The 12,229-nt window shown below is 33.8% G+C and overlaps 1 protein-coding gene across 3 annotated transcripts; it reads left to right on the top strand.

Moving 5' to 3' along the window:
• The first annotated feature begins 9,652 nt into the window (after nt 1-9,652).
• LOC109801511 (CASP-like protein 6) lies at nt 9,653-11,629 on the top strand. 3 transcript variants are annotated; one of them, XM_029271428.2, is made up of 4 exons: nt 9,653-10,254; nt 10,362-10,485; nt 10,937-11,158; nt 11,249-11,629. In XM_029271428.2, exons 1-3 carry the CDS (start codon nt 10,034-10,036, stop codon nt 11,150-11,152), a joined length of 561 nt encoding a protein of 186 aa, XP_029127261.1. In that variant the 5' UTR covers nt 9,653-10,033; the 3' UTR covers nt 11,153-11,158; nt 11,249-11,629. The 3 variants fall into 3 exon arrangements, with proteins under 3 accessions (XP_029127261.1, XP_020218221.1, XP_029127253.1); XM_029271420.2 differs by having other exon boundaries at nt 9,656-10,254; nt 10,937-11,164; XM_020362632.3 differs by having other exon boundaries at nt 9,655-10,254; nt 10,937-11,629.
• The last annotated feature ends 600 nt before the right edge of the window (nt 11,630-12,229 follow it).

Raw genomic sequence — 12,229 nt, forward strand, 5'->3', positions numbered from 1 at the left:
TTTAATACAAGGTTAAATGTAGTCAAAGTCTCCAAGTAACCTACCCTAGAAACAATATACAATGGTCTATAAAAATGGAATAAAGTGCCTCACAAATACAAAGGTAAAATAAACCTATACAAGTAACTACTATATTTATAAACATAGGAAAAGGTCTTAAAAATCATCCCATTCCTCTTGGTTCCTTTAATGTATCACCTCTTGGATTCCTTGGCCTTGGCATATTTCCATCATCCCCTCCCTCTTGAAAAGGATTTGACCTCAAATCTCGAGTCTTCATGATGGTCATCCATACCTACAAATATATATATAGTAACATTCATTAGTGGTGACATTGTTAATCAATGAATGTGAAAGGTATATTCTAAGAGGAATCCTTTAATAGAACCTAAAGAAATTAATGACACTATACCTTCCAAAATAATGAATAGGATCCTCTCCTAAACATAGTCTATGTATATTACTAAACCCTAAGAAAGTGCTAAAACTAAGACTATAACACACTAAAGACTTAATCCTAAAAACTAGAACATCTTGCCTAAAGTACCCTATGTGGTAACCTAGGCATTTCCTAGAAAATAAGGAAAATACTACTAGAAAATTTACTAAGCAATTTTGGATTATATTATTTGTTGGATAGTTACGAAAAGAATTTGTCACAAGGAGCCTTGAAGGCTCATATGTTATATCCAACAAATAATATATTCCAAGAATTGGATGCTTTATTAAAACAACTAAAGTAGGAAGAGTCCTACACAAAGGAGGGCTATCTACCTTGGGCACCACCAAGGAAGTAGCACAAGAAGTAGGACTAAGTGAAGTCCACTTCTTCTTTACTAAATCTTGAAGTTGAGATTCTTTTTCTTTAAAAATAATGGATTTGTGAATCTCATCTTCAAGACTAGTGACAGCATGAGGGTAAGAGTTAAGATCTTTATGAATAAAGAGAATTTTCTTCTTAGGATTTTTAGTAATAAAATAATTCTTTTTAGTCACAAATCCCTTAGAGGATATATCTTCCTCTTTACTCTTCCCTACACAAAATGATTTCTTTTTTACTTTTTCATCTTTTCTTTTTGGTTTTCATTTGTGCTTGATCCTCAGCGACTTGTTGAGGTGAGAGAGGACAAAGCACAAATTTCTTTTCCTTTTGAGTGATTTCATTAGTAAGACCATTAGTAAGACCATTGTGAATAGTTTTCTTTTCAAATTGCCATGGTCTTCCTAACAAAATATGACAAGCTTCCATTGGTACTATATCACATAAAACTTGGTTTTCATACTTCCCAATGGAAAACTTGACCTTCACTTGTTGACTAACTACTATGTCTTCATCCTTATTAAGCCATTGTAAATGATAAGGTTGAGGATGTGACATAGTAATTAGACCCAAATTTTTAACCAACCTAGTGCTACAATAGTTGCACCATGAACCACTATCTATAATGAGAGAACAAGCCTTGTTTGAAACATTACATCTAGTATAAAAGATGTTCTCTCTTTGTGATAGGGTACCACTAGGTTGACTATTAAGGATTCTCCTAAGCATTAGGAGTTCTCCTTCATAAGGATAAACTGACTCCACATTAGACATTTGAGGCCTTGTTTCATCCTCACTCTCACTTGAAGAGGAGGTAGTAGTCTCTTCTTGACTACTATAAGTGTCATGCCCCCTTAAGATTATGACTTTATTTGTAGGGTATTGATAAGAAATGTGGCCTCTCCCTAGACACTTGAAACATTTTATATCACTAGTCTTTGTGATAGTGTGTGGAGTGGGGGTACCTTTACCCTTCTATTTGTTCTTATCCTTATTCTTAGCTAATTCCTTGGAGGGTTCTAAAATATTTTTCTTTTCAAAAGATTTTTCCTCCTCCATGTAGTCTTTCTTATGAGATCTAGAGTGAGAGCTTTCTCTTTTAGAAAAAGGTTTTCTAAACATTTGTTATTCTACCCTTACACAAAGTTGGACCAAGTCATTTAGGTCCCTGTAAGGTAGTAGCTCCACTTGGTCTCTAATCTCTAAGTGAAGACCACTTAGGAATCTAGCTACAGTGGTGGCTTCCTCTTCTCTAATACATGCCCTCATCATATATAGCTCCATTTGTTGCCTATATTGTTCAACAGTCATATTTTTTTGTTGGAGCCTTTGGAGCTTATTCATCAGCTCCCTACCCTAATAAGAGGGAATGTGTCTCCTCCTCAATGCACTCCTAAGATCATTCCAATATTGGATAGGAGGATCATTGTGGAGGTGCCTCTCTCTTTCCAAAGAGGTCCACTAATACATTGCATGCCCTTGAAAGCTAAGGGTTGCAAGTGCACCTTCCTCTCTTCACTTACCCTATGACAAGAAAAGAGTTGCTCTACCTTCATCTCCCAATCAAGGTAGGCTTCCACATCATCCTTCCCAAAAAATTGAGGGAGATCCACCTTGGATTCCCTAGGTTTAATAATTCTTCTAGGGAAAGGTTGATAATGGTCACCCACATTAAGGCTTTCATTAGGAGATGAGTATTGTGAGTGGGTACTCCTACCTACTCCTTCTCTTTTGTTTCCTCATTTCTTCTTTAAGCTTTTCTTCTTCTTGTCTAAGAATTCTCCTTTCTTCTTCTAAATGAGCAAGATGGGCTTCCCTTTCCATTTTTTCCTTCTCTTTTAGGATAGCCTCTTGCTTTCTCCATAGTTTAAGTAACTTAAGCTCTTTTGTTAAGTAAGAAATGCTTTTTGGAGAGCTTTCACTTCCATTATAGTCAGAATGAGACTTTTTTAAACAACAAATATTTTCACACAAAAATAGTTTTTTAAAGAAAATAAAATTTTTGAAGTGCTAGAGTTGACACTTAGAGGTTTAAGAGTACAAAGTGAACTATGGAGGGAGGTGAGCTACAAAGAGCCACTTAATAACCAAGCCTCTTCAAGTAAAAATCTATAAACCCCCTTATACCTTGCCTTGCACAAAATGTTTTCACAAATTTCTTTTCAAAAAGAAAATAACAAACAAGTGCTTAATGTGTACAATTAATCAATGCAATCAAAACTTAAAGACTTGAAAACATAAATTGCTTGAAAACATAAATTGCATGAAAACATAAATTGCTTAAAACATAAATTGCTTGAAAACTTAAATGACTTGAAAACTTAAAGACAAGAAAACATAAACTAGGAGTGTAAAGCTAGTAAACCTAGGTGAGAGCTTGGAAAGTACCAAAGACTTCCAAGGACCACTCTCATATGAATTACATGAATTACCTAATTGAAAACACTAAGGAGAGATGGAAATGCACCAAAGGCACTCCAAGACACTCCTAAAGGCCTTGTACAAAAAACAAAATGAAAATTTACACCAAATGAAATGCAAATTTACACCAAATGAAATGTAAATTCACATCAAATGAAATATAAATTCACACAAAATGAAATATACATTCACACCAAATGAAATTTTACCATCTCAATCTCATTCCGATCTAACCCCCCAACATAGGTATTGATCCGATATCATGGCTAGCTGAGCCCCTACGCCTTATAGGCTTGGGGCTGGAAGGCAAGTGTACTGTCTCGGTCAGAATCCGATCTGACCCCCTACATAGGTATTGATTCGATATCATGGCTAGCTAAGCCCCTATGCCTTATAGGATTGAGGTTGGAAGGCAAGTGTATGGTCTCGGTCAGTATCCGATCTGACCCCTCTACATGGGTGCGTCGTCTCGGTTAGAATCCGATCTGGTCCTCCTACATAGGTGTGTCGTCTCGATCAGAATTTGATCTAACCCTCCTACGTAGGTATGTCGTCTCGGTCAGAATCCGATCTGACCCTCCTATGTAGGCATTGATCCGATATCAGGGATAAAATCCTATCTTTAATGACCAAATATTCCCAAATGAAAATTGTCATAAAAATCTTCGCACTCACGAGGCCGATGAGGCCCATAAACAAGAAAGTATAAAACCTAAAATCCTAAAGCAAGGAAGGCAAATCACACAAATTACACTCTTGAATGGTCTGGCTTGGGAGACTCAACCTAGGACAAGAACCCTAGACCCCCTTGGCCGGAACAGAAATGTAGTGGCTGTACCAAAATTTAGAAAACAATATACAGCCACTAATTTAGTGACAAATTTAGAGACGGATTTAATAAGAGAAATTTTGTGACAAAAATTTCCGTCTTTAAACTAGTCACTAGTTTTGCTTTTCACAAAACATTTTCTAAAAATTTGTTTGCTCCTTCAACTACAAGATCAGCCACCAATCTTTGCAGCCCTCACAAGTGTGTCTTTCCTCTCTTAGGGATAACCTTGATGTTGGTTATTCCTAGGTGTTTAGACATCCAAAGCCTTCCTCCAATGGAGAAGCAAGCTTCCTAGGCCACCACAAAACCTTCTAATATGGCTACCTTAATAGCTTGGCCTTTCACACCTTCAAGAAACACTCAACACACCTTAAGTTTCTGGAATAAATGGTAAAAATTGAAAAGGAAAAATTAGGAATAGCTACACCAAATGGTAGAAATTAAGGAGAGAAAACTAGAAAGAATTCCAAACAATGACAAGCAAAAATTAAGGGACCAAAGAAAGGCTAGCACACAAAGGAAAATCTATCAATGACACTAGAGTATATTACAAAAACAAAATCTAGGATTAGAAAATGAAAAACTCAATGTAAACACACAATGTTATGGCTGGACATAAAATTAGAGGCAAGCATGCACAAATCCGAGAGCTAGTTACACTAGAATTCACTCCTTTTAGGCTTTTTCTTTTGCTCTTTTTTTGTTCTATTTTTTGCAAATTATTTTTGACTTCTTTTTCTTTTACAACACAGGAGTATTAATTCCTTTTACACATACATAAGTCTCGGATTTAATGAATTAAAACTACTGCCAAAACTTTCACAAAACAAGAGGTATACTAGTGAAATTGTTTTCCTAGTGCTTCACAATTTTGTTCAACTTTTTAGGTCAAATTTCAAGCACTCTTTTCTTTTGTTTTTCCAAAGCTTTTTGAACACTAATACCTCTTTTTTGTCTCTGTTTTAATGAATTAAAAACTGATACAAGTTTCAGCCACAACACAAAACTCAAGGAAACCTAATAGGAAAAGTGTTTAGTAATTTCTTTTGACAAAATTTTTTAATGTGACATCAAAGAAACCTAACTCTATGAAATTTGCTAGAACTAATAGCAAATTAAGAACTCAAAGATGCAAATTAAAAGCACATATAGGTCAGCACAAGATTAACAACACAAAAACCGCACCAAGTATTGGCTTAAAACAACACAAAAATTCAAGGTTCAACAAGCTAGTCTAGGAATTTATGACATGAAAAGGACTACACATGACTCTAGACAAAACATATGATTCAAAAATAAAAAAACTTTCTATTCATTACTATAATCCAATCACGGATTCAGATTCAAGGAATAGGCAAGACTCAAGCCAAAATTAAAAAGCACAAGCACAAAACCGGATTGATTCAAGAGTAATGGAACAAGAAAAATATGAATCAATCAATTCTCATGTGACATTTTGGATCCATCAAAATATGTATTAAACCTAGATCCATTCAGCAAACATGTTTATGACATAAAAGAAGGAAGAAACAACACGGATTCAAGAACAAAGAGAAGAGACACATAACCTCAAGAGCACCAAGGCTCTAGATACCAAAAATGATGGAAGTCTCTTGAAGAATGGTTGATGTTCTTCAAGCTCCACCGTCCAATCCCTTTCTTCTCTTGAGGTTGACACGCCAATGAAGGAGAGAACACCTTGAAGAAACTTCAATGGTGAAGAAGCACTAAGGAGTGCTCGGTTACTCCTTCAAGGTAAGGAACCTTGAGAGGACTAAGGCACAAAGGTGGAAACCTTTGTGAAGATCCTAGGGGAGAAAGTTCTCCACGGAGTTGGTGACTTTGAGAAGAGAGAAATTCTAAGTGAATTTTCATATTTCATTCATCAAAAGTGAGGGAAAATGGAAGGTTTACAAATTTATAGAAGTAGGTAGCTTATGGAGCAAGCTAACCATAACTATGGTTCAAGACAATCGTGGTTAGGTTGCTTGACCTTCCAACCTAGTTTAGGAGGCTTGTGGAGCAAGCTTCTATCTTAGCTTGCTTGGGAAGCAAGCTAAGTTAGGAGCTTGTAGTACAAGCTTCCCAAAGCTTTAAGGAAGGAGAAACAATTCGGCCAAGGAAGGAACAAGGCAAGCTAGGCGGCCTTTAGACTATTTTGCTCACTAAATCCGTTTAAAAAAAGTTTGATTTGGTTTAGTTAGGTTCATCGAAAAATGATGAGACCTAGCTAAATCAAATCCTTGAAAAATTAGGAGCAAAACAAGTCTAATATGTAAAATTTTGCATAGGCACAATTCTGGCCCAATTACTAGTCACACCCTCAAGCATTGCTAATTGCTACCTCACTTCTACTACTTAAAAAATAGAAAAAGAGTGACCTTCAAAACAAGGTTAAATGCAGTCAAAGTCTCCAAGTAACCTACCCTAGAAACAATATACAATGGTCTATAAAAATGAAATAAAGTGCCTCACAAATACAATGACAAAATAAACCTATACAAGTAACTACTATATTTACAAACATAGGAAAAGGTCTTCAAAATCATCTCATTCCTCTTAGTTCCTTTAATGTATCACCTCTTGGATTCCTTGGCCTTGACATATTTCCATCAATAACTTAGAACAGACACATAATAATCACTTAGCAAGTAAAAAACTAACCTTCCTCAGATTGCATTTTCAAAAGAAAATGCATAAATACAAACTCAAAAAAATAGTTTTAACCATTTATGACTTTCACATGTAAAAAAACCATAAAAAATATTGCAATGCAAAATAAACAACATATTTTAAAAAGTAGACATAATTAGTTGTGACATTGGCATGTGCAAATCATGTGTAGATAACTAAATTGCAACACAAACAACAACTTCAACAAACTATGAATAAGAATAAGCATTGTTAAGTATGACATTTGGAAATCAAGTCTATAAACAACAACTTAAACTTGTGCGCTCAAAACCTAAGGATCCAACACCCTTTCCTTAAAAAAATGGATGAAAGAGTTGAGCTTAGAGGAAGAAGAAAGAAGAAAGTTAACGCACTTGAGAAAAGAAATAAAGGGAAAATGCTTCTACAATGCTTCACGATCTTGCTTAGGTAGATGTTTAAGTTGGATTGAAATGATGGTTAATACAAAAGCAGTGAGATAGGTTAATTTTTCATAGTGTAGGGCATTGAAAAATGTTATTTGTCAGATAAGATCTCTTAAAAATCTTATTAGGAGAACCAAAGACAAAGCAATTGTTATTAGAAGAAAAAACCTGTAAAAAATATGGAAAAAACTTGGTGTAAGAAAGAAGCAATTTGGGCGGGGAAAAAATTTGGCAAAAAATACCACACGTCCAAGATGAACACTCATTTATAAAGATATAGAGACAACTCAATGAGTTTTATTATTTATATAACAATTTTATAATACTTTTTTGTCATTAACTTTTCCATAAATTTTCTTCATCTATGTGTTCTTTTTTCTTGTAATTCTCTTTTTTCTTCATATATATATATATATATATATATATATATATATATATATATATATATATATATATATATAATGGAAAATCCTAGTGAAGAAGATTGATGTTCTTCATTTTTGATTTGCACGGCCACTTGATCTTCTCTTTGAGGATGGCTGGACGTTGACTCCAGCTAGAATGAAAGGATGATCCGAGCAAAGTGAAGGAGGGAAGCACCAATGCCAAAGTGAGTAAAGGATTACTCACAAAATAGTTTGAGCCTAGAGAGAATTCCTAGAACCTAAGATTCGGATAAGGGACATTAAGAGAGAACTCGACTGAAGAAATTTTTAGAAATTCTCATATATCAATCAAAGTGTCTACAAATGAGTGGGAGCATGCATATATAGGCCAAGGATCCGTGTAAATTGGCACCACTTCTTGGTGCTCATGTTAGCGCCAATTTTGAATTCAAATTTCAAAATTTGAATTCAAAGTTGCACATGCAAGCCATGTCACCCCATGTGGCCGTCCCATTCTAGAATCCTAATTACATTTAAGTGTAATTTAGGGTTCATTTGATTAGTCACATGTGCAACCACCTTTGGCACAAAACATGTGACTCAAATGCAACTCTAATTACTATTAAATGTAATTAAGATGCTATTATCCATGCCTATTATGTATCTCCCCTTAAAACCCTATTCTAATGGCCTAATTACAATGGCCAATCAAATACAATCAATGGAAAAAATTACAAGAATTAAAATGAGCCCCATATTGGGTATCAAAAGCCCAAAGGCCCATGAAGCCCAAAAACTAGGCCCATGAAGCCTAAGGCCCAAAACTTCTATACTAATGGTCCAAAATACAAGACCAAAATATGCAACCCTATACTACTTAAGAACACAATAAAGGTGGTGGTCAATGCAAAGCCCATGTGAAGAGTACCCTAGGCCCACCAATCCCATTGAGCCTACCAAGCTCTGAAACAGTCAAATCTTCCAGTAGTCTCCTGACCATAGCTCTAGTGGTTAGATCCTTGGTCCATGCTCTTCCATCAATATATATATATATATATATATATATATATATATATATATATATATATATGAGGAGGGATCCTTTTACTCTAGGAATAAGTCTACCTAGACTTACTCTGTTCAATAACTCATGTTCTACATCAAATTTCAACGATCCAATCGTTCAATTTAAAGTTCTTAATGCGTAGATAAAATCTGAAATTTTTTAGAAAATTTGAAAATCATTTGATACTTTGTTTCATTAATTCGAATCAATGTATAAAATAATTTTATGATTATCCATCAATTTGAATTAATGAAATGAAGTATCAAATAATTTTCAAATTTTCTAAAAATTTGCAGATTTTATCTATGCATTAAGAACTTTAAATTGAACGGTTAGATCGTTGAAATTTGATGTAGAACATGAGTTATTGAACGGAATAAGTTTAAGTATGCTTACTCCTGGAATAAAAGTATCCCTCCTATATATATATATATATATATATATATATATATATATATATATATATATATATATATATGATAATTGTATACATTTAGTGCATTACTTTTTTTTACTAAAACAATTTGTTTAATTCATTTAACGGGCAATTATTATACAGCACCATGCATGTTCCATTTCTTTAATCCAATGCCGACACTGGAATTCCTATCGCCTGAAGTGTGATATCATGTAAATGTACAACATGATATCACAATCCACACCGAATTAAAGCCTGAGAATAAAAATAAAGCCTATACCGAAACCACCATAGCTTATTAATTTTGCTAGAATATGTACTACATGGTGTCACAGCATCTCTTTTGAATTTTGATAACCCAATGCTACTTTTCTGTGTAAGCTTCCCTTCCGTTAAATGTATATCTAGGAAACGTAAAGGATCATCCTAAACTAAATTCATCATTAAAAACCTATATTTGTTATCTGTATACACCCTCCCTGGTTTTAACATATGGGATAATCTGAATAAAAATTAATTAAATTTTCTGAAAGAAAATAGTCATTAAAAATTTATATTGTTACACACAATATCCAAATTATAAAATTATGTATACACTCTTGCATATTCTGTTGCTCATTCTCCCCTGGAAGTGACACTAATTAAACATTTTGGACAATTGTTTAATCAAGGTTTGTTTCCATAATTTTATTGGAGGTGGAAGAAACGTCATTCCTACTTAATTTATACAAAAGGTTACGAGAGTGTAAGCAATTGTTCTAAGGCAAAGGGATTATTCAAGATGAAAGAGTTAAGACCAAGCATAACCATGACAAAGTTCTAGTAGCATGCCTCATATGCTTAGATCATAAACCTAATCCACTATAGAACTTTTTCTCTTTCGAATACATTTATTGTAAAATCAGTGTTACATTTCATGTTTCAAGTATATAAGTGAGTACCATTTCTGATACTTATTCACCCTAGAAAGAAGAATCTAATTTGCAAAGAAAATGAAGGCAAGTGTAGTTGAGTCTGGAGAAATTTCAAAAGGGGCATCCCCAAGAAAAGGGTTGATCAGAGGGCTCTCGATAGTGGACTTCATTTTGAGAATTGTTGCAGCTACTTCCACACTGGGAAGTGCATTGAGTATGGGAACAACTAGGGAAACACTTCCATTTACCACACAGTTTGTAAAATTCAGAGCTGTGTTTAAGGACCTTCCTACATTTGTGTAAGTGCTCATTCTTATATAAATGCCTTAAAAAATAATATTCTTTTACTAGGACAATGTGATCAAAAGAAAAGTTGACAATGATAGTGTGAAATATGTGATTCCAGGTATTTTGTGACCTCCAATTCTATTGTATGTGTCTACCTAGTTCTTTCACTGGCCCTGTCCTTTTTCCACATAGTAAGGAATAAAGCAGTAAAGAGCAGGGTTCTCCTGGTCTTTCTTGACTCGGTAAACACACTCATTCTTCTTTAATTTACAAGCCATAGAATGTAATTCCAAATTTAGGCACTAATTTGGTTAATGAAAAAGGTTTTGTTTAATGTGTGAACGTTTTTTCCTCTTTAATATGTTCGCTATTTTGTTATGTTAGGCTTATTCTTTTAAATTATTATGTTACATTTTGTCCTGAGATATGAAGGTTGATTTGAAGTTTACAAGATCGACTTTCAGTGTTCAAATAATGTTTGGTCAGAGCAAGCTACATTAGATTATTCTTTAGTTATCATGTTTGAGATATTGCGTGAATTAAGTGCATGAACCAAAAAAATTACTGTTACATTCTTTCTTTCTTAGGAGAAAATTGCCTGCAAAGATGAACTTCAATAACATTGAACTCCTAATGTTGTTAGATGTTTTAGTACCAAATGTTTCTGATGAAGTTTAGGTTGAACTTTTTAAGGTTATGTTTGGTCTTCTCACAACTGGAGCCTCAGCAGCCGCAGCAATAGTCTATATAGCACACTATGGCAACTCAAGTGCCAATTGGTTTCCCTTCTGCCGACAATACAACAACTTCTGTGAACGTATTTCTGGTTCACTCATTGGCTCCTTCATTGCAGTAGTTATCTTCATCATACTTATTCTCATGTCAGCAATATCAATAAGCAAACATTGATAAAGTGTAATGGTACAGACTGTTATGTCCATATGTATGTGAACACATCACCTTGTTCTAATTTTTCCTTTTTAATATATTTTTCATGAATTTCAGTACCTTCTTGTCGCGTCACATTGGAACAGCACAATATATACCTCTTAATTTGTTTAGTTGACATTGGTTTGGTTGAAGAAAAGATGGACATGGAGAGCAAGTTGTGTTTGTCTTCTAGCTTTGAATGTATATCTTTCAATAATTACGAGTTTTTAGTGACAAATGTACTATGTAAGAGCAATTGTATTGGAGGTGATTGAGTGGTGCTAAACTAGAACTCTTAATTAAGCATGTACACATGTTTATCAAGTCTTGTATGTTGTAGTAAGTGCTTAGCAATCACTCATGAAGCTACAGGTAATTAAGCATAGATGTTTAAATAATTTTGTGGACAATGTGTATGTATTTTTATGAAATGCTAGGATGCGATATTACTCGGGAGACTCATTTAGTAAAAAAAAAATTGTTAGGGTGTTGATTAATTTGTAAAATGTAAAAATGATTGATGTGTAGTTATAGACTTGGGAGGTATAAAAGAGGGAGAGAGATGAGCTTAAAATGCTAAGTTGTTAAATGCGTTATGCTATTGACTCGGAATGAATCAATTTGAGAGACAAATCGAAATAATCTAGAATTGAGTTGGACCGGTATAAACCAATAGTCATACAGGTTTGATAGCTTATAAATTCTGTAAAAAACAGAGAATTTTTTTTATGGGATATGAACGAGTCCTTATAATTATTGTAAATTAGAGTGTTTGATAAAGGATTAAACCTAAGGACCTTCGCTATCAAATTCATCATTTAAACTACCAACTTATTTTTTTTGGTTTATGATATGAGTAATTGAGTATTATATTATACTAATAGAAAAAAGAAGACACTTTGTCATTTAAACTACCAAGTTCTTGATTTATGATATGAGTATTATATTATACTAATAGAAAAGGAAGGCACTTGTGCTTTTAATACAAAAAGAATTTTTTTTAATTACTTGATGAGTATTTTGTTTTGGTAATGTATGTTAATTTTATAGTAATTA

Source organism: Cajanus cajan, chromosome 3 (assembly GCF_000230855.2).
Source record: "Cajanus cajan strain Asha chromosome 3, NIPB_CcT2T_4, whole genome shotgun sequence".
NCBI lineage: Eukaryota > Viridiplantae > Streptophyta > Magnoliopsida > Fabales > Fabaceae > Cajanus > Cajanus cajan.